Below are 24,279 nucleotides of genomic sequence, written 5' to 3'. Positions count from 1 at the left end.
GGGAGAAACTGGACTGTCTGGAAGTGGGCAGAACTCGAGGGCGGCTTTCTCTCAGAGGTGCTTGCAGAGATTACCACGGGACACTGAGACACAGGGGCCTATTAGGGCAGGGTTGATGGGAAACCATTGCTGTCTGCTCCGCCCTGAGACTCCACCCCATCCAAGCTGAGCACAGAGGCTTTTGCAGTTTTGCAAGTCTTGTCTCATAAGGGTGTCTCCAGCACAGAAGTTCTCCCAGCGTAGACACAGCTGATCCTCACAGCTAATTGGCCTGGAAGTCAATTCCTCCCAGTGATACCAACAACAATCAAGGCTTAACTACAACAAGGCTGAGCACACAGTTCACAAAGGGGTGCACCAAGAGAGTCCACCTCAGGTAACTGGGGGAGGCTGAGCCACTGGGCCCTACAGGACACATAGCACACAAAGCCACTCTATCAACTCAGGGAAGCATCCAAAATGTGGAGACAAAAGAAACAGATCACAAATGAAAGAAATGGAGGGGGAAAAAACGACTGGATATAGAGTTCAAAACCACAGTTATAAGGTTTTTCAAGAATTTTCTAGAAAAGGCCGATAAATTTAGCGAGACCCTCGAGGATATGAAAAAAGACCAACTAGAAATTAAGCATACACTGACTGAAATAAAAAATATTATACAGAGATCTAACAGCAGACTAGAGATCGCAAGAATCAAGTCAAAGATTTGAAATACAAAGAAGCAAAAAACACTCAACTGGGTGGAGGGGAGCTATGGGGGAAAAAAGAGGAAAAGCAAAAAGCAAAAAGAATCCAAAAATATGAAGATAGTGTAAGGAGCCTCTGGGACAACTTCAAGCGTACCAACATCAGAATTATGGGGGTGCCAGAAGAGAGAGAGCAAGATACTGAAAACCTATTTGAAGAAATAATGACTGAAAACTTCCCCCAACTGGTGAAAGAAATAGACTTACAAGTCCAGGAAGCGCAGAGAACCCCAAACAAAAGGAATCCAAAGAGGACCACACCAAGACACATCATAATTAAAATGCCAAGAGCAAAAGACAAAGAGAGAATATTAACCTTTTGCACTCGGATGTCGAGTGTGACTTGACACGGTTAGCATCGGTAGCAGCTCGAGAAAAAAGCAAGTGCAAAGGGTTAAAAGCAGCAAGAGAAAAACAGTTAATTACCTACAAGTGAGCACCCATACGACTGTCAGCTGATTTCTCAACAGAAACTATGCAGGCCAGAAGGGAGTGGCAAGAAATATTCAAAGTGATGAATAGCAAGAACCTACAACCAAGATTACTCTACCCAGCAAAGCTATCATTCAGAATTGAAGGGCAGATAAAGAGCTTCACAGATGAGAAAAAGCTAAAGGAGTTCATCACCACCAAACCAGGATTATATGAAATGCTGAAAGGTATTCTTTAAGAAGAGGAAGAAGAAAAAGGTAAAGATAAAAAATTATGAACAACAAATATATATCCATCAAGTGAATCTAAAAATCAAGTGAATAAAAAAATCTGATGAACAGAATAAACTGGTGAACATAATAGAATCAGGGGCATAGAAAGGGAGTGGACTGACAATTCTTGGGGGGAAAGGGGTGTGGGGGGTACGGGAAGAGACTGGACAAAAATCGTACACCTATGGATGAGGACAGTGGTGGGGGGTAAGGGTAGAGGGTGGGGTGGGAACTGGGTGGAGGGGAGCTATGGGGGAAAAAAAAGGAACACTTGTAATAATCTGAACAATGAAGATTTATTAAATTTAAAATAAATGAAAAAAAAATATTGCACTGAAACCTTATTGGTTCTGCTCTTCACCCACACAAATGAATTCATCGTTCTGCGACAGCTCTTGAATTTGAAACCTGAAGACAGACACCGTGTTTACGAAGTTTATTCTCTAATGCTAACCATTCCTACTTCGTGATGGTGGTTTTTTTGTGTATTTTGAATGTACTTTAAAATGGGGATACTAAAACCTGCCTCATGACACCATGCTGAAGATAGGGTATAAGCAGCATGCAAAAATGCTTAGTATACTGATTTGCAACTCGAAGTCATGCCATGTATTCTTCTGCCTTCCCCAGTCATGGCAGCTCTTAAAATACAGCACACTTCCTACTTTCTTTTGAGCACTATACTTTTCCTAAGGCAGCTGAAGATTAGTATTTGGACAACAGACTCACAATTTACATTGGTCTACATATGAACCACTATTTAAAAATTTTATTTTAAAAAAATTGATTTCAGAGAGGAAGGGAGAGGGATAGAAAGAAGCATCCATGGCAGAGAATCCTTGACAGGCTGCCTCCCACACACCCCTACTGGGGACTGAGCCAAAACCCAGGCATGTGCTCTTAACTTGAATCGAACCCAAGACCCTTCAGTCCATAGGCCAACGCTCTATCGACTGAGCCAAACTGGCTAGGGCTACATATGAACCACTCTTAAGCCTTGTTATATTCCACCATCCTTTTTCTTTTAGCAACTCAAGTGCAAAAGTAATTATCCTCATTCAATTTATCTTATTTGAAGCAACTCAACACACAACATTATAGGGTTTGATTTAGATCTCAATTTTGACTTTGCTTCATTTCCTAGGTTCGTCATTTATTCATGGTATGATCTAATTCACGGGTAATGCTAGTGGCAAGAGAGTGAACCTTGTGACATGGCATTTAAAAAGACATTGAGATGTGGCTTATCTCATTCTCCAGGAACTGTCTTAATAGAATCAGTTAGAAGGTATTTCTATGTCTTTTTTTATTAACTAGAGAGATAAACCAGGGTTAAGAGAACATTAAAGATCCCTTTTCATCTTTTTTAATATATTTTTTTATTGATTTCAGAGAGGACGGGTGAGGGAGAGATAGAAGATTCAATGAGAGATAACCATTGATCAGCTGCCTCCTGCACACCCTCCACTGGGGATCAAGCCTGCAACCTGGGCATGTGCCCTGACCAGGAATTGAACCGTGACCTCCTGGTTCATAGGTGCACACTCAAATCACTGAGCCATGCTAGTCGGACAAGTTCCCTTTTCTTTTTACACACAAGCATGTTTAGGTTTTTGGCAGTTTTCTTGTAAAACTGGTCTATTAAGCAAATCGAAGTTAAATAAAATCAGTGAGTCTTCCTTTGCAGCCATTCTCAGATTCCACATATTTAACCTAATATTAAACAAAATATTTAATAAAATGGAAGACTGATAGTTTTTTAATGAAGGAGGATTCAGAGGAAGGGATCAATTAGAAAGGGTAGAGTGGGAAAAATGGGAAAAGTATAGAAAATTAATTTAAAATGCTTAGAGTCTCTTGAAAATAAAATTACAGCAAAAAATAGTAAATTGTTTCAAAGCTCAATGCTTTAATTTGTAAATTTTATTTTCAAACTGAAATATCACTTTATACCATTTAATCAACATGTATTTATCAAGCACCTATTGTGTTCCAAGTCCAGTGGCAAAAAGGAAAAGACCAGATAAATATTTGGCTTTATATATACTATTAGAATTCAAATAAACTTTCAGTCCTTATTAAAATTTATTAAAATGAAGAAAAGTTATGTGCTCAGTGAAAAATCCCTGAAAATGGAGTTTTTTCCATATAAATTAAAATATCACAAGAACCATTAAATATATAATATTTTAAACTAAATAACCGGAAGGACTTTTCTTTGTAACTAAATAGCTTGTGGTTCCAGGAAGCCAATTATAGTAAAAGCAAAAAAATATTTAATATAATGTACACATTTATGTCTCTAGTTATATAGGGAAAAAATCAATAAAATCTAAACCTATGAAAGAAAATGTGAAATAACTAGTTTAGGTCAACTTTTGCACATGTAAAACCACAAATTATAAAACCAAGGAATATAGAAGTATGTTATATTAAAGATTTTAATATAGTATTTTAAAGATTTCATATAGAATTTTAAAACTTGGATCTTAAGTCAAGAGCATGGTAATTTCTGATGTTAACAAGTTATAAAAAGTTGGTTTACATGCAAGAGTTTTGCATTTTGATGATTCAGGGTGAAAGAACTCAGGAAACTGAAGAAGTGTGCACTTTACTTTGTATATGGCAATTAAGACAACAAACCACTTGATAAGAGGTATTTTGCTCTTCTGAGTCATTCACACAGTACTAATCATGATTATGGTGACACTTTATGTTATGTTTGTATCATAAGAATAAAGACCCCCCTTCCATTTTTTCCTTCTACCTTTCATGGTTTTGTAGGAAATTACATTTAACAGTAAATTATTATGAAAAAAATGTATTTTTTTAAAAAGAAATTGATTTGTAGGATTTGACACTGGTTTATGTCAAATATGGTGTGTGTTCTGTGAAGATTTTTTTCACAACAATAAAATTATAATTATATAAGTGCCATCTTTCCTAGAGAAGAGATGCTTTGGTTTAAATCTGAAAGATTAAAAAAATCCTGTTATTTTTATATCAGCTTCGTATCTCAAAATACGTTGAAAAAGATAAATCTTGCCATTTTATAATCCTGACAAACACAGAAATGCCATAAATGTTTCATTTTCAAACATGATTTGGTAAATGTCAAACTTTTATTCTTCATAGAAAAACAGGTTAAAAGGGAAAATTTAAAGATCAATACTCACTTGTCCCCCCACCCCCCACTTTACTATCTTTAGTTCTGCTTTCATAGCTTCAGTCTTTAGACATTTTTAAAGACGGTATTTATCTTTAGATGGAAAAGAACCCATCAACTTTTAAGTGTGAAATATCCAGGCCAGCACACGGGAGGTGAAGTCTGTCCTGCCACTGCTTTTGGCTTCCCTTAATTTGAGTATTACTTCTTAAAGATAAATATCAAAAGTCTATCGAGAAATTTCTTACAAGTTTCACACAAAAGAAAAGCATTTTGATTGGGTCCCAAGAGTGATCAGGAAGTTTTATTTCTAATAGTTTTCTCTGTTTTGAACTTGGTTAATACTAAAAATGTCTACATTTTAAATAACCTACAAGTGAAATGGTGATGGCTCCATTAAACTACTTGTCAAAAACTGAAAGAAAACTACATTTTAAATTGTTTAGGTACACCCTTCAATTTGATATTTGTAAACCCTTAGTATTTTTATCTTCTATTTCATACTGAAGAAATAATTCCACAATTTCAAATCAAAGTCAACACTGCAGTGAGGAGAGCTTTTCTACTTTATTACAAAGAGAAGAAGCCTTTATGTGGTCAGAAAATACAAGATTGATCTTTTATTCTCTTCCTATGAAATGCTGCTGTTCAAACAGCCAGAGTGAATTGTCTCAGTTCACTTCTTTAAGTCCCATCACATTCACTTGGGTATGGATGTCCTTGGCTGCTGAAAATCTGGCCCTTTAGTGCACAGGGCGACAAAGTCCCCTGACCAGCAGTTCCAGAATGTCCCATTTTCATATATTGCATCCATGCACACCTCCTAAAAATGAGGTACAGCAGGGCAAACATTTTCCAAAATAGATGTCATATATATAATATATACACATTCGTACATACATACCTTTATTCATGTGATGTCCAAAAATTTAAAAAAAATGTACACATTTATTACAAAATCGTAACAAAGACTGGACAGTGTTTTGCTCATTCTGGAAAGATGAAGCTCAGTAATAACACAACCCTGGAAACCATCCAGAGATTGTGGCAATCTCTTTCTTCTAAACAGTCAGATATTCTTGCGTTAAGCTTGGCGAAACTGCCTTTCAAAAACAAAAGGGGAAGTAAAATGAAGGAAGCAGACCTTGCTCATCTTTCCAAATGAAATACGAGAAGGATCTTCACATAAAAATGCACAAACATTTGTTATTTTATTACCAATAGTGCTACAATGAACAATGCAAATTTTGTGGTCTAATTTTGTTGAGTCTTTTGTGGGTTTTCTTTTTTACATTTTAGAAACTAAACGGTAAACTTCCGTCAGTGTACTTGCTTGTCTTTATAGACCCAAGTCTGTCTGCTGGCAAAAAAAAAAGAAAATAAATGAAAAAATTCAGACCCTGCTTGAACTAGAGAAAAACAAATTACAAATTTAGTTGTTGGGCAGCACATAATTAGTAAGGCAGGACCTCAAATGGTGACCCTTTGCGTAAGCCAATTGCCAAATCCTCAAGGAATTAAAACCAGGGTGCCTGAGCCACATCAGTTCTGCAGTTATGTTGAGTATTGTGCTGAGACAGCCATACCCCAAGAAAAGGGAAGTCTTTTTTAGAAGGCTTGCTGAGCAGGGTTGTAGTTGAAGGTGGATGGCAGGTGAGGCCGTTCTTCTAATTTGTCATATTCCAAATGGAACTCCTACAAAACCAAATTTAAGAATTTAGTTGATTTCCTCTCCCTTTGTCCTCCAAGTTTCGTGAAAACGTATTTTACTATATTAACAAAATACCTACATCTATGAGAATGTTCACAGACACAGATATACCAACTCTTAAGTAAAATATAGCTTGAATGAAAATAATATGCTGTCGTTTCTATCTGACAAATAGAGACTTCCTGCATAAAAGTGAGACTTCTCGTGAACATCTATTTTATGACACAAATTCTATGCTTTTTTCCCCCTTAAAAATAAAAACTTGACAGGGTACTTACTATATCACTAATAAAAAACACTGAAAATTAGAGAATATAGGGTGTCCCCAAAAATGTATACACACTTTGAATAGATTATAAAGTCAGTATTTATTAACATACAGTTCATTTTCAAAATTTAAAAGAATCTACAGAAAGAAATAATTTTCTTTTTCAACATCAGTTTTCAAAGTGATGACCGTTCTGGTCCAGGCACTGCTGATAACGTGAAGCAATGGAATCGCAAACATCAACAATCATTTCGTTCGGTATTTTGTGCACCCTGGATTCGTCGACTGCTGCTGGTTTTGTACCATAAACTTTATCTTTTATGTATCCCCATAAAAAGAAGTATAATGCCACTTTAGTGTAATTTTTCTTTGTTCAAAACTTAGTATGGCTTCACCCATTATTTCAAATCAGTTAAACCTGAAAAGGAGTGAAAATTAAGTGAGTTGTCAGCAGTTAAAGTGTGTATACATTTTTGGGACATGCTATATTTAAAAGTAAAGCCTCATTCAAGGAAATATAAAACCTAAAAATTTATTTTTCATCAAAAACTTTAAAAATAGTTTACCAATTTGTCTTATAAAAAAAAGCATAGAAAGTTATTCTAACCTTATTTAAATTCCAGGAAAAACAATGAACTTAAAACTCACACATCTCCACACTTGCTATTTCATAAAACCAAAACCCTGAAAAGATGTAACTACTACCCAAAACTACACAGTGGCTGATGTAGGCACATTTGAAAGCAAACTGCATAGTCTATTTCAATTAAACTTTCAAAATACTACACTAACTTCATGAGTTTTAAACTTTAAGAATTTTGAAGCCATTGTTTTTATACTTCCCCAAGATCAAAGAGATGCAGAATATAATTTTCATTCTATCCTATATAATAAAAGCCTAATATGCTATATGTCTGGTTGACCATTCAACCAACCAAAGTGTAATATGCTAATGATATGCTAAGGTTGCTCAACCGCTCGCTATGATGTGCATTGACCACCAGGGGGCAGACAGTTGACTGGTCGACCAGTTGCTATGACATGCACTGACCACCAGGGGGCAGACGCTCCAACTAGTAGGTTAGCTTACTGCTGGGGTCAGGCCAATCGGGACTGAGCAAGTAAGGCTAGACACGCCCTGGAGCCCTCCAACAGTCCCTCCTCGGCTGGCCAACCTCCCGTGTCTCTCCTGGGCCGCGATCGTGCACTGGTAGGGTCCCTCGGCCTGGCCTGTGCCCTCTCACAATCCAGGACCCTCCAGGGGATGTCAGAGAGCCGGTTTTGGCCCGATCCCGCAGGCCAGGCCAAGGGACCCCACTGGTAGCATGAATTTGTGCACCAGGCCTCTAGTATTAATGTAAAAATCATACCTTCGTAAATCCAAAGAGCAAGAGGTTTAAAATAACTAATTCTACAACCTAAATTCATTAAGCACAAACTATTCAGTCGGTTACATTTAAAAAGTTATTTAATATGATATATTATGATTTAAAGAAAGCCAACAAGTAATATTAGTACTATGGGTTACTATATTTTACCTTATCTGCTATTTTGTTCTGAATTGATTTCATAATGAGTATTCCCACTATTAAATTAAGAAGGAATTCCACTCTTAAATTAAAATGAAAACGTATGTCACGATTAAATTTTGAGATACAAAATCAAGTATTTAAAATTTAAGGATATTACATTAACAATTACAGAAAGAGCAGGTATAACTTGCTGAAATTCTAATGTGTGTCAAAACTAGGGCTACAGCTGATTTTATTCTAATCTTTATGATAAGTGTAGATAACATCTTCATTTTGCATCTGAGGAAAATGCCCAAGTCATACAAGTATCAGGTTTAGGATTAGAATCCAGATCCATGTAATACCATGACTTTTGCAGTATAAAACATAATTTTTAATATTCTTAGCCCAAGATCCAAAATAGAATCACTTCATTACACCGTCTATCCATAAATAATGTTGAAAAACTCAGTCCACTGACAAACATTTATAAAGAAGACACCCAGTGATGACTTTAATCTAAAAAGGTTCAGTTTATACAGTTTGTAGAGTAACAAAAGCACAGTGCTTATATGCTTAAAACTAGCAATACCAAAATTACCATCACAATCACCACAGCTCTCCTTAACACACTGTATAAGCATAACTCTCTATTCACCTGGCTAGGCTTTAAAAGAATTTGTCTGGCTTGAAGATGCATAACTAGTTAGTAAAGAAAGTATCTTTTTAGAAATTAAAACTAGCATTTTAGTTCTAAATTATGTGTAGTTATAGGTAAAAAGTCTATTTGTAACTGTGACAAATTATACATCTCACAACCTAAGTTATAAAATTTAAAATTCTGTTCAATTATCCTGTCTTTGTCATTGCACATTGGTGAATTCTATTGTTAAAATTTAAACTAGAGTGATTTCATCAATGCACATATATTTTCCTTACATGTTAAAAAAAGAGATCAGTTTAAATCTAGGGAACATTAATATTTTAATACTAGAGGCCCTGTGCAAAGATGTGTGCACTTCGGGGGGTGGGGGGAGTCCCCTCAGCCTGGCCTGTGCCCTCTTGCAGTCCCGGGAGCCCTTGGGGGATGTCCAACTGCCTGCTTAGGCCTGCTCCCCGCAGGCAGTTGGGACATCCTTAGCGCTGCTGCAGAGGCGGGAGAGGCTCCCGCCACTGCTGCTGTGCCCGACAGCCGTGAGCCTGGCTTCTGGGCTTCTGGCTGAGCAGTGCTCCCCTGTGGGAGCGCACTGACCATCAGGGGGCAGCTCCTGCACTGAATGCCTGCCCCCTGGTGGTCAGTACGTGTCATAGTGACCAGTCGTTCCGCCATTTGTTCGATTTTCATATTACCCTTTTATTATATAGGATAATTAAGAGACTCTCAAAGACCTTTATATCAGATTTAGAAATTAAATGGGTCACACTTTTGTGTTCCATTTTTTAAATCTTATTTTTGTTTTCTCTATACTTTCATTATTAAAATACACAAAGCTTACTATATACTGGTATCCCCAACTTTGATTGTTGATTACATCTCTTTTATATATTTATGCTATATACACACACATAACACATATGTACACCTCTGAATAATCTGTAGGGGCAAGAAGGATGTCTTCTTTTTTTAAATTTAATTAATATTTATTGTTCAGATTATTACAATTGTTCCTCTTTTTCCCCCTCACAGCTCCCCTCCACCTGGTTCCCACCCCACCCTCTGCCCTTACCCCCCCCCCCCCACTGTCCTCATCCATAGGTGTATGATTTTTGTCCAGTCTCTTCCCGCACCCCCACACCTCTCCCCCCCCCCTGAGAATTGTCAGTCCACTCCCTTTCTATGCCCCTGATTCTATTATATTCACCAGTTTATTCTGTTCATCAGATTTTTTTATTCACTTGATTTTTAGATTCACTTGTTGATGGATATGTATTTGTTGTTCATAATTTTTATCTTTACCTTTTTCTTCTTCTTCCTCTTCTTAACCCTTTGCACTCACTTGCTTTTTTCTCGATTCCTTTATTCTAATGCTAACCGTGTCGAGCCACACTTGACATCCGAGTGCAAAAGGTTAAAGAATACCTTTTAGCATTTCATATAATACTGGTTTGGTGGTGATGAACTCCTTTAGCTTTTTCTTATCTGTGAAGCTCTTTATCTGCCCTTCAATTCTGAATGATAGCTTTGCTGGGTAGAGTAATCTTGGTTGTAGGTTCTTGCTATTCATCACTTTGAATATTTCTTGCCACTCCCTTCTGGCCTGCATAGTTTCTGTTGAGAAATCAGCTGACAGTCGTATGGGTGCTCACTTGTAGGTAATTAACTGTTTTTCTCTTGCTGCTTTTAATATTCTCTCTTTGTCTTTTGCTCTTGGCATTTTAATTATGATGTGTCTTGGTGTGGTCCTCTTTGGATTCCTTTTGTTTGGGGTTCTCTGCACTTCCTGGACTTGTCTTTTTCTTTCACCAGTTGGGGGAAGTTTTCGGTCATTATTTCTTCAAATAGGTTTTCAGTATCTTGCTCTCTCTCTCCTTTTGGCACCCCCATAATTCTGATGTTGGTACGCTTGAGGCTGTCCCAGAGGCTCTTTACACTATCTTCAAATTTTTGGATTCTTTTTGCTTTTCCGGTTGAGTGTTTTTTGCTTCTTTGTATTTCAAATCTTTGACTTGATTCTTGCGATCTCTAGTCTGCTGTTAGATCTCTGCATAATATTTTTTATTTCAGTCAGTGTATGCTTAATTTCTAGTTGGTCCTTTTTCATATTCTCAAGGGTCTCACTAAATTTATCGGCCTTTTCTAGAAAATTCTTGAAAAACCTTATAACCGTGGTTTTGAACTCTATATCCAGTCATTTTTTTCCCTCCATTTCTTTCACTTGTGACCTTTTTCTTTGTCTCCGCATTTTAGCTGCTTCCCTGAGTTGATGGAGTGGCTTTGTGTGCTAGGTGTCCTGTAGGGCCCAGTGGCTCAGCCTCCCCCAGTTACCTGAGGTGGACAATCTTGGTGCACCCCTTTGTGAACTGTGTGCATAGTCTTGTTGTAGTTAAGCCTTGATTGTTGTTGGTATCACTGGGAGGAATTGACCTCCAGGCCAATTGGCTGAGGATCAGCTGTGTCTACGCTGGGAGAACTTCTGTGCTGGAGACACCCTTATGAGACAAGACTTGCAAAACTGCAAAAGCCTCTGTGCTCAGCTTGGATGGGGCGGAGTCTCAGGGCGGAGCAAACAGCAATGGCTTCCAGTCAGCCCTGCCCTATGAGGCCCCTGGGTCTCAGTATTCCTCGGTAATCACTGCAAGCACCTCTGAGAGAAAGCCGCCCTCGAGTTTTGCCTGGTGCCAGACAGTCCAGTTTCTCCCCGAATGAGTCTGGGTTCCCAGATTCTCACCCAGAACTGGAGTTCGCGCAGTCGGGAGCTTCTGTCTCCCTCCCGCTTAAGAAAGCCAGGTGCGCACTCAGCTGCAGTCCTCTCCTCGCGCGTGCGTCTACGTATTTCAGCCTTTTGCAGCTCCTCTGAGTCTCGGTGTGCTTTTCTCTTTCTTTCTAGTTGTAGAATTTCCATTCAGCCAGCTTTCCTGTGGTTTTGGATGGTGTCCGTTTTGTCTTTTAGTTGTAGTTTGGAAATTGTTGTGCGAGGCAGCAGTTTAGGTGTTTACCTATGGCGCCATCTTCGTTTCTAGGATGTCTTCTTTTGTATACGACTACCTACTGTCTAGAATAGTGCCAGGCCCCTAGCAGAAGTGTAACTAATAGCTGATAAATTAATAAACACAGTTTTCTTCATTTCTGTTAGAAACAGAACACTTAACTTTTGAAGTATTCAAAGCATAGGTATTAGAAGTTCTATGTATATATTTGCTCTAATGGAAAAAAAATTTTAGATTACAGTTTAATGATTTTAAAGGCTAGAAAGAGTTCTAGATACTTTTTAAAAACAACTTTTAAATGTCTTAGTTTTTCTATTAATAAAATTAGGTTACATATTCTCAAAAGGTTACTATGAAGCAGAATTAGAATACCGTATTTTCCGGCATATAAGACGACTTTTCAACCCAGGAAAATCTCAAAAGTTGGGGGTCTTATACGCCGGAAAATACAGTATTTGGATTTTAAGCAATCTGATATACACTGTCAGAGATTTTTCTAACCTACTGTATTTTTCGGCGTATAAGACTCCCGACTTTTGAGAAGATTTTCCTGGGTTAAAAAGTCGTCTTATACGCCGGAAAGTACGGTATATGCACTTGATTCAGATGTCAAGTAAAATTATTATTACTGATCAAATTTCACAGAAAAACATACACTGCAGGAATGTTTTTTAAAATCCTCAGAAATGTCAGCTTTCTCTTAAATATGATAAATCCTCATTACATTTTAGGAGGGAAGTAAACTATCTTAAGTATAGTTATATTAGAAATAATTTCTATTTTGAAAAAAGCACATTCCTAATTACAGTATAAAAAGTACTAAAATGTACCAGTGAAGTTAATGAAAAGAAAAAAAAAAAACACCCTTATTTATATCAGGCTATGATATGGTAAAAATCCTAAGCATTAAAAATCCTATTCAATGTTGGACTCAAATGGTAAAGTTAGGCCGAAAAAATTCTTAAGCTTTTAAGTTTAGTCTGAGAAAGCTACTGATAACAGGGCAGACTTCAGCATCTAAAATTTCTCTGTGGATGAAATTATTTTTCAAATTTTACTCATGAAGATTATACACACTATCCAAATTATCACCATTTTAAATTAGTGGGATACTAATTCCACATAGGACAGACCACATAGTCTGCTGACAAGTCAAGATTATCTAAAAGGGGAGAATAAGCAAAGGCAGTATCAAAATTTTTATGTACATAAATTATTGACATATAAGACATTTTTATAATAAATAATGGGCCACATTCTAGAACTCAGAGTCAGAATTTTTAGGGATAAGAAGTACTTCTGATTTAAATAATCTAACCCCTTAACATTACAATTCTTGATTTCCCTAAAAATATTAAGTGGTTTGCAAAAGAGAAAGGAAGAACCTCATATACAAGATATTCTGGATGGAGACCTGATTATGGTTGAATCAGGCCAATACTTTTCATGATACCATGGTAACATCAAGCTATTAGTTATCATACTAATTCTTAGTGTAGGCTTCTTACAATGAGTTGAAGCTATTTAATGCATGTTCTGTAAATAGTAAGCCACACCCACTTTACAGATGAGGACTTTGAAATTAACTTGGGACCTGGCATTTTAATGGAGTTTGTGTAGTATAATGGAATCTATTAATGAATATAACTATGAATTAAGTTTATTTCTTAATTACTAATCCAGTTTCTAGAAAAATACTGAAAACAGCCTGAAAAAACAGAAGCCAGTGCAAAAGTTTATTCTGTGAATACAATACAACCTGGTTTAAGTTTATGAACCTGTATTTTAATACAACCAAAAGAAATTTGATAAAAACCAAAATTCCACTTGCTTTCATTACTATGAAAATAATTTTGTTGAAGAGTATCAGTACAAGTGGCTAGCAAATTACTTCAAGAGAGATTTCTTAGGGAATAGTTTAGTGATATTTCCCAAATTTTATTTTCCTACTTCACTGCTAAAAATTTTAGAGGAAAAGGTTAAGAAAAACTTCAACAATATGAGATAAAATTGGGTAAAATTATTTTGTGTGCGTGCGTGTGCACACACACTCACAAACAAAATATTCTTTAAAATGACATTTATCTGACTACGGATTTCCTTTTGTGAGATAATAAGGGGTCCTATTAATGTTTAATAGGGCCCTATTAAATTGTTTCTGAATATTTATGGAGAGCACTTAGTTCTATAGAAAACAAGTATTTTTCACATAACTTGATTTTCTTCACATATACTGAACTGAAATTTATCTAAAATTATATATCTATCTACTTCACACATTCATCCCTTTTTTGCATATACTAAATTTGAAATAATTTACAATGATTTGGAGCAAAATCCTCAAATTGAATGGAAAAAACTTCAGTTATTTCCTAATAGAATTTTTCATCCTCCGAAGAGACTTTTTCTCTCCTATAGAATCAACTAACTGCGAGTTTCTTAAAGTATGGCTCCAGACAAGGACCAGCATCATCACTGGCATCACTTGGGAACTTGTTAGAAATAAAAATTCTCAGGTTCCATCTACAAACATACTAAATCAGAAACAATGGCAGTATGGCCAAGCAATCTGTGTAAAGGTCCCCAGGTAATTTTGATGTAAGCTAAAATTTGAGGACCATTGACCTAACCTAACAACAATCAATTATTGTTTTTCCATCTTTGGGAAAAAAAGTAATAAGCTGTAATAACAATGATAGAAACAGCAGTAACAAACTATCACAACTACTCTCATATATAAATAATCAGTATTTGCCAAGCACTACATTTAGTGTAAATGTGTTTGTGTGTAATCTCATTTAAAGTTCATGACAATCTAGATGCAAGTATTTAGATTTAAAAGGAAACTTGCACAAGGTGAAAGCATAAAATAGCAGAAACTGGAGTTAAATTTAAATCCATGACAACAAAGACTATGGCTTTCTATTACACTATCACTTCTTAAAGAACAGGTAATATACACAATGTCTTATGTACTATTTGTAATGAATATAATTATTTTAACATAATTGAAAAGTTAGAACACAGATCTACCTTTTGAAATCAAGATATGCATAAGTAGAATTGTTAAAATAACTCAAATACAGTCTATAGTGGTACATAGACTTGGTCTGGGAAGTAATGACATTTATCATTGAGAAAACACCTAAAAATAATAATTAAAAAAATTAATCCCTTGTATTTTTCAAGTTTTATATAAAATATTATAATGTAAAATGTTTTTCGTGATAAATATCTGGTAAGCACTTTACATTGTTTTCTTAAAATGTTTTACCTTTTTATCAGTTTAGTAAAGCTGACTCAAAAGGAAAAAAAAAAAAAAGCCCAAACTAACAACTAAAAAATCATCCAATGAACAGTTTTCTGTTTCAAAACTCTAAATAGCTTTTCTTCAATGAGTGGAATTGTTTTAAAAAACCCTGTATCTGTTTATATACTGGTTTTAGGGAAATCTCAGACCTGCTTAATAAAAAGTAACAATAATATAATACATGACTGGCACTGCACAAGAGTATCTTTATTTTACAACTGAGTAGAAACAAAAATATTTAAAATGTCACCAAGGCTTTTGAAAAATTACAAAATTTCTTACCAAGTTCAATCATTTTTCTAACTGTGAGTGAAATGAACGGTTTCTGCATACTCTCCTAGAGTTAAATCAAGCTGAGGAGGTAGAGACAAAAGATCAAATATCTGGCACGTTACTAAAATGAATGCATTGGTACATATAAACAGAGAAGAGATCACTTCTTTTTTAAATCTAGATTTATACATTTACACATGAACAAAATATATACCTTAGCTACTTTCCTCCAGTTAAGACAGTCAAAGAAGTAATATGTTCCCCTCTCATATGTATTGGTTTTCATTGTTGGCTCCATGCCTGGTGCCCTGGTAATCCATACTCGTTCTTCTTTGTGGTATCTCCAATCACGGTTAAAACTTCAATTTTTAAGAGAAAAAGACAATTAATTTTTTTCCTGTGGCTCACATTTTTAAAACTTTTCTCAGAAAATTATTACACATAAAATAATAAATAAGAAAGAATGTTTCTTTGTCCTGACTTTTCTTGTTATTACATAAAACCCCAGTGAAATAAACGTAGGAAAATAATTTCTTAATTTTTCCCAAACCCACATCTTTACTTAGCTGAAGAAACTTTTAATGCAAACAGAACGAGATCTTAAAAACTTTATGAGTGATGTGGTAAAATGTTAGGCAGACCAAATAAAGATCGATTGTGTTCCAGAAACTTCACTTTTTTGTTCTTCTTAATATTTAATAGAAATTGAAATATCTACCAAAACAAACAAAAATGCTAACTACTTGAATTATTTTGTATGGAACTAAATATAATGTCTATTTGAATTAACTATTTAAATTCACATAAAATCTCCAAGTAAACAAATACCTTCCTACCCATACCATGAGGTAATTTTTAGATATACAATATGAGACAAATAGCCAGTGATGGATGGATGAATTTATTTACTTATAACTTAAAAGGAACAGTTACCAATTACTATCTTACAAAAAATGTGAAAAGAACATGAGAAAAAAACCAATTCTCAGCTGAGAAATAAAAAACAATTTATTATCAACATAGTATATTTTACATTTAAGTATCTAATCAAAGCCATTTATAGAAATATTATAAGGAATGTTATAAAATATTTAAATCTGTAAAAATGTCTCCTAATCATAACATTAGAAATTTTTAAGTAACTCACTATATAGTAAACATGATTAGAATGACTAATATGTTACCAACTGTACATGAGAAACAACACAAACTTTTTATTTGTATGACATCAGGTAAAAACAGAAATGCTCAGAGAAAAACATATCCGTGGACCAACTTGTTAACAGTAATTTAAGTTGGATTTTATCTTATCAATATTTCAAAACACACAAGATATATGTACAGTGACTTGCCCACATAATATTTAATAGATATTTATTAAATGATGAAATTGACTGTCATTAACATATGTGGTTCCACAAGGAGTCAGATGAACCACAGTTATAAAACATATCTTATAAAAATTAATTCACCAAATCCATGATCCAAGTTGATTCTGCCTTCAGGCTTCTTACAAACTTAGGGTTAAGTTTAAAATTCTTTTTATGTACACAGTGATTATGAAGCCATAGTAATCTAAGGTTTCAATCTAAATTAACTTTATTTTACTAAATTTAAAAATAAATTTTTGTTTGAGAAATATTTGCACTTTAAAAAAGACAAAAACTATAGCCATCATCATTTTTTTTTAAAGCAGCTTTCAGAATAAACAAGATCCACTATAATACAAAAATTGTTTAAAAAATATTTTGAACATACAGCTCTACTGCAGCTAGAAGTTGTAATACGTCTCCTCCATTCATGTAATAGAGATAGAAGAGAAGGTCTTCTCCATATCGGCCAAGTTTTATTGCGGCCAGCTGGAAAAGAGAAATAAATTATTCTCAAATGTAAAACAAGTCAGAAAATCCTATCATATAACTGCTACCACTAAAGTAAAAACAGAAACAGAAACTCTTCTCTTTATAGCAGGTTACTGCTATTACATGATTATACAAGTAGCTATAATTCTAAAGGAGAGCTTCATCATTTAGGGTAGTTTATTATTTAAGTGACTGAAGTTATTTAACTATTACTTCTGGTACATCTATTTTATGTACTACTAGGAAAAGAGCTAAATAAAAACTTCCAAATGAGTTCAAATGCTGAATGTCTTACTTAAGGGATTTATTAGTTAACCAATGTGGGAGTAATAGTGAAACATTGTGCTCAAAGATTCAGAACTTATATATTTAAGACCTAATTCCATTACTTACTAACATACCATGTCCAAGTAATTTAATGTCTCTAAACTTCAATTATAAAATGTAGACAATGACATCTTATAAGGGTTACTAAGAATGAAAATGAAATTAACTAAGTGACTGTATGTGAACAAGCCTTGTAGAATGTCTGATAGACTCATAGGAAATGTTACTGAATCTACATTTGACAATGACTCAACCACAAATCAGTTGGTTATGTATATTTAGCAAATCATGGATGTTTAGTACAAAAATCATGAAGAGATTGCTTTTTTTTTGTTTAAATGAATGTATAAAATGACTGCTTTACATGTCCCTCAGAAAGCAGAAACAAATTAATTGCCTACCAAACTATAAAATGTGAGTTCAATAGTCTCAAATTCTCACCAAATATATAAATGGTGAGATATTAATATAAATCTTAAATGCTCACCAAAACAAAAATACTTTTATCTTTTTACTTAATCCTTTATCTAAATATTTACTTAACTGTTACACATTCTCTGAATGTAATTTTTCTCTCCATTCATATTATCCCCATTCAGGTAGCAGTACCAAATGTGTCAAATCATCCTGTTAGTATTTCTTAAATTGGCATTGAGAAATGGTCTGGAACCTTTAGGTACTGGGAGCAAAAGAGCCCTATAATGGAGGTGGCAGCAAATCACACAATCCAAAAATAGAAAAAGATATCTATCTCCATCTCATACTTATCTTCCACCTAACTCAAGAATTAAGACATAGTGAGAAATATATTTCTTTACTTGCCTGTCCACAACATCAACATTGATTTGGCTACACAACTACATGGTACAGATGCAGAACACTGTCATTTACCATTAGCCACTATACACATATGAATAACACAAATATGTAATTTTAATGTATTATATCCTTTCACAAGGCCAAAATCCAGACACCATTTCTAACAAAAATAAACTCTTAGTTCTTTTCCCTAAAGTAAGTGTTTCCCACTTTCTTTCTTTCTTTCTTTCTTTGACTAGGGGGGAAAAAAAAGATTAAAGCTACAATCTGTTAACAATTACTTTATAACTAGAATTTTAGGTAATTCAAAAGTAGAAAACAAAATACAGAAAAAAGCCAAAAGTCATAAACAGTTTTAAAATAGTTAATATATAGTTCTATTAAAAACCTTGTATCTGTACTATAAGAAAATCTTTCTAACTGATAAGAATATAAAATCTAAAAAACGATTATATATATATATATATATATATATATATATATATATATAGGCAAAAGTAGGTTTACAGTTGCATTGTAATATTCTTATGAGTTAATAAAGCTACTGTAATAATCATAACCTGCATGTCTTCTTCTTTATGAACATCAGAAGGAATCTATTGAATACTTCAAGTTAGTTTATTCCCATCAACTACAGTTATGGTTGTACCGTTACTGATAACTATAAAGCAATATTTTATCAGTCCTAAGATTGTTTTGTTGAAAAACATTATAAAAATGTAAATATTTTACATTTTTAAATATTTAAAAAACCCAGAACCTCATCAAAACATTAAAATTATAAGCCAAAGTAGAAATAAAATTGCTACATATAGCTGAATGAACATGTGAAATCATACCTGAGACCATTGCTAATTATTTTAAAATATTATGCTATCTGAACTGAAAAACAGTGCCTGAGTACTTATAAATTCATGCTGAGTAGAATAATAAACTACACTCACCTTATCCCTAATGTGAATGTTCGTTAAGTACTCAGATGGAACATGGAAGTCTAGATAATAAAATAAAAAAAGCCTTATTAACTGATTCTCAGTTATAAATATATTTTTTAAAGGTCTTAACACAAATACAATCTCCTACCTATGTCTTGAGGTCGACAAGGTGAAGATGCCCAGGGTGATGCAAATTTGGGGTAGAGATTTCTGAATAAAGGAGGGGGAAAAAAAAACACTCTGAAGTCCAGGGTAGAAAAAAAGAGTTCTAATTTTAGTTCAGGAAATCAGGAAAAACAATTAACTTCAAAAACATTAACTTTTTATTTCTAATTTCCTTTCTTGGGTTTACTATGACTTATATACAGCAGGAAACTGAAACAAGGTTTTATATATACAGGGGTTGGCAAAAGTAGGTTTACAGTTGCATTGTGACATTCTTTTGAGTCAATAAAGCTATTGTAATAATCATAACCTGCATGCCTTTTTCCATATGAACAACCGGACATATAGATATCTATGTCTATGCTTAGAATTCATTAATGCCATGCCCCAAGTAAAATTACTTTCCCATTTTTATGGTCCAAAAAAAACCCAGTAATTATTAAAAGCAAAAGTTCAAATTCATCAAATATTTATTGAATGCTTATTATATGCCTGGAACCATTACAGGTGCTTGAAATACATCAACAAACAACGCAAAGATCACTGACAAAATGAAACTTACTTTTTGGTTCAGGATGGTGGATTGGAGGGAGGCAGACAAAAACAATTTACATAATAAATAATATTCCCCATTAGTGGAGGGGCAGAGAGAGTAGATTAGTTTATAATTAAATATAGGTATCAGGTTAGGTATCATTTAAAAGGTCAGATAAGAACGAAGACTTGAAGAATGTAAGGAATTAACCATTATTTATCTGCCAAAGACTATCCTAGTCTGAGCTAACTGCTAGAACCACTAAGGCAGAGCTAAAACTGACATGTCTGAGGTACAGCAAGAAGGCCAGTGAAGCTGTGACAGAGTGAACAAAGGGAGAAGCTGTTGGAGAGACAGAAATCAGGCCTACAGATATTAGAAGGCCTGTAAATATTTTGGGTGTTTAATCATAACGAAACTATAAATCCTTACTGGGTATATAGCAGAGGATAAACTTATTCAAAAAGAATTGTCCTGGCTGCTGTGTAAAGAAGAGATTGTGTGGGGCAAAGGAAGAAGAAAAAATAACCAGTGATTAGCTAATGGAATAATCCAGGCAAGAAGGGATGGTGATTCAAAACAGGATGGTAGCAGTTAAACTAGTGAGAAGCAATGCAGCAGTGCTTCTACCATGTATGTCAAATGTTGCTGACAGGTCAAAAAACGGTAAGTTTCTGAAAGTGACCAATGAATTTATTAACATACTGGTCATTTGATGACCTTGACAAGAGTAGTTTTAGTGTAGCAGGAACAAAATATTAACAAAGAATAGAAGAAGACAAATGGGATTTACAGAGATGGCTCTTTTGAAGAATTTTACTTCCAAGGAGAATATAAAAATGGGGGCATTAGATCAAGAAGTACTTTTAATATGAAAGTAACAACATATTTGTATGCTGACAGAAATAACCCAACAAAGAAAAGAATGGGTCAACTACAACAACAGTGTGCAAGATAAGGGGAGTGCAGATGGTAGTAAATAGTTAGATTTGTTTGGAGGACTATGCTGACATTCTCTTCTGATTGCTTCCATCTTTCTTAAAAAAATAGAAATAAAAAACCAAGGCCATCACCTGAGAGTAAGGACAGGGGTTTGAACAGGCAAATCTAAAATAGTTGCATAGGACAGCAAAAGAATAAGTGGACTAGGCATGCCATTATGACTATGGTTGGCAGAATTAAGGTCCTACTTTTCCCGTCCTGGCTATACACCTACACTACATTGAAACCAGGCAGTGAAGTTGTAAGTTTCTCTCCCGCCAGGCTCAGTAGCACAGGTCAAAAATAGAATAGGTGGAGATATAACCAGGGTTATAGTTTTTTGCCATGCAAGTATGACAAAGCAGGAGAGGGGCAAAGCAGTCAAGAGTATATGTAGATGAGCAGTATGACTGACCAGAAAATTTAACTGGGTAAGAAGGAAGTGAGTTCACTGCAGGGAAAGAGAGACAGGGATGTTTTGGAACAACAAAAAGGTAAAAGAATGGATTGAAGGTCCCAATAGAGTCAAATGATTACAGGAGCCAACACTACAGGGAGAGAGAAAGAAGATAAGAAGTGGCATGGGAGCACAAACTTAAAATTACAGAGAAACTAAAGTTACTAGTAATGGCAAACTCAAAAGGATGACAAAAGAGGTGAGCAGGTGAGGTATAGTAGAGGGATAAGATTTCTGGAGGAGAGAAATTCAAGGAGCTGAGATGTCAGGATTTGGAAAGATCATATATGTGTTTAAACTGCCAAATTATAAGAGGAGTAATATTGTGAAATGACAGAGATACAGGAGCTAATATGAGAGGGAATGACCCATGATAACAGCAACAATTAGTGGCAGCAGGTGATACAATTTGATGATATGCAGGCAGGTCTTATGTACAAATGTGGAAGGAAAGAAAAAAACTTACTCAGGAGAGTTCAGATTGAGGCCTAATGTTGTCAAGTCACTTCCTAATGCAAGATGTACCATTCCCGGGTCTGTCTCTGCTGCCCTGATAAATGTTAACAGGCCAATCATTCCAAACTGGTCCGTCACCATCCCTTGAGGAATGTTAGTAACCCGACCTGAATAAGAAGAACATAGTCATTTTTATCTTTGCTGAAAAAGTAAAAAAATAAAATAATTCTGTAATACCACTGACGTATTTTATGGAGTCCCACCATCAGGTAACACCTGGATCCCTTTTTTCTGCTGGTTATTATTTTGTGTTGTTGAACTTTTATCTCCAGGGAATTTGGGTCCATCTGTACTTGAAGTTGTCTTGCCAGATGTATTCAAATTCTAACATGAAAAAAAAATTAAATGTAACATTAATTTTTGTTAAGTATAAAAATTTCAAATTCACATTTCTATTCATTCTTTATTATATTTAATTTGGTAGTAAATTATTACCTGTGTTCCAAGTTCTACATTACATTTTTTTGTTTCTACAACTGTCCCATTAGTATTCAAATAAATCCTGTATTATACACACTTGAACATTTAAAGGACAAGAAATAAATGAAAAATATTCTTATTTATCTCAGATTTTCAGTCACAGACAAAATACATTAACTATCACCTCAGGACTTTATGCTTCAGGATACACTTGAAATTACAAGTCTTCAATACTTTCATTTAGAAGAGAAACTAAATACCTAAACATCACCATAAAAACCTCCAAGGTAAGTCAGAACATATGCACTTTTAAAATTCATATTTATTTTAATTCTTACCCAATATTCTTCATCAAGTATTTTAATATACAAACTCCCATCACACAAAAAAAAGCTACTTTCAGTGCAATGTGGAAGAAATAAACATATTCGTTAAGTCAGAAAGAGGAAGCTGAGTTGGCTGAATCAACACAGGAATAAAAATGTGTATAAAGATTCTTCAAGGAGAAAACTTACTCAAGAAAAACACAGCTCCTTAGAAGGCTATAATATCAAACTTCATGGGATCCAGCTGACAGGGACTACAATAAAAGTCTAAATTAACTCTGAGAAGTTCAACAGAAATTTGCAAACCTATATGAAATAGGAAAAAAATAGGCTATCTTCTAAGTTATAAAGAGTTTCCACATTCTTCAGAAGTTAGATTATTACGAATATTCAAGATAAACAATTTTGTAATAGCATTTAGTAAGTCCTTAATATAGTCTATAGTCTATAAAACTGTTAATATAAGAGAAATCTGAAGGGAAAACACTACATCACTAACATACATAATTCTCAGTTACTTACAGATTTACTGTCATCATTACTTGATGTTGGATCTTTATAGCTGGAACCAGGTAATGCTGGAAAGTCTTCGTTGTGTATTGAGAAGTCCTGGGATTGCTCATTTGCTGGTTTTGTTACCATTCCAACTATGTAATGAAAATAATCCAGAGAATTGCAATTGATATTTATGATATTTTGCTAAAAATTATAAAAAGTTAACTTCCCTCATAATATACCAAAAATATTTTTATTTTGCTCTGAAAGCATACTTCAAAAAAATTAGTATTCATAATAACAATAAAGAACTAAATTTTTATATATTGATTAAAAACTCAATTTATAAAATAATGCAAGGGAAATAAGTGTTTAAGACATAATTTGATATTGATAATAATCATTAATAATTTTTTGTTTAAAAGCTTGCTTTAAATATTTGACTAGCTATTATAAATACCAGTTGTCAAATACAAATGAACAAAATAAATTTTAAGAGAACATGTCAGTATTCTACTTGAAAGTGACTTACAGAGTGAGCAAATTGCAATCAATTATTAAACAACTCCGTATTATTTCAGATTTTCTTGGACTCCATGTAATAGATGTAAAACATGCAAGAACTGGGAAGTAATCCTCCCACTATACTTGGCATTAGTCAGGCCCTTATTGGAGAACAATATCCAGTTTGGGGCGCCACAGTTCAAGAACGATATGGAGAAACTAGAGTTGGTCCAAGGAGAGCAACGGGAATGATTAAAGGGATGAAAAAGTGGACCTATGAGGAAAGGTTAAAAACATTAGAGTCTGAACTGAGAACCAAGTAGCTAGGTACTCAACTTCCAGATCATTTTTTGTTATTTTTGGAAGACTGATTTGGAAACTTCAGAATATGAACAATTACTTTTTCCCTTCTTCATATATTATTTGTATTCATATTCTGAAAGGCATGGAAATCCTTCTAGGTTGAAAATGGGAAAAAACAGTTGTAAGAGTGATGAACTGATCCCTCTAAGTTCATTGTTTTCTGCTACTGGTCTCTATCAGGTTCTGCCAAAAAGAAACAATTATGTGCAACGAATACAAAGAATACGGCTACATTGC

The 24,279-nt window shown here is 34.4% G+C and overlaps 1 protein-coding gene across 5 annotated transcripts in view; it reads right to left on the bottom strand.

The window, feature by feature from the left end:
• Positions 1–5,796: 5,796 nt before the first annotated feature.
• Positions 5,797–24,279, bottom strand: part of CNOT2 (CCR4-NOT transcription complex subunit 2) — a 125,319-nt gene continuing 106,836 nt past the window's right edge. For all 5 annotated transcript variants that reach the window (XM_079774215.1, XM_079774218.1, XM_079774214.1 and 2 more), the window contains 8 exons: positions 23,203–23,327; positions 22,138–22,258; positions 21,885–22,041; positions 19,429–19,490; positions 19,290–19,339; positions 17,096–17,196; positions 15,552–15,696; positions 5,797–6,311 (listed from right to left, as the gene is read on the bottom strand). In XM_079774215.1, the coding sequence (XP_079630341.1) occupies positions 6,225–6,311; positions 15,552–15,696; positions 17,096–17,196; positions 19,290–19,339; positions 19,429–19,490; positions 21,885–22,041; positions 22,138–22,258; positions 23,203–23,327 (848 nt within the window). In that variant the 3' untranslated portion in view covers positions 5,797–6,224. The remainder of the gene's footprint in view (positions 6,312–15,551; positions 15,697–17,095; positions 17,197–19,289; positions 19,340–19,428; positions 19,491–21,884; positions 22,042–22,137; positions 22,259–23,202; positions 23,328–24,279) is intronic.

Source organism: Cnephaeus nilssonii (genome assembly GCF_951640355.1).
Source record: "Cnephaeus nilssonii genome assembly, chromosome: 6".
Lineage (NCBI taxonomy): Eukaryota > Metazoa > Chordata > Mammalia > Chiroptera > Vespertilionidae > Cnephaeus > Cnephaeus nilssonii.
This window is presented reverse-complemented; position numbering and strand designations above follow the sequence as displayed.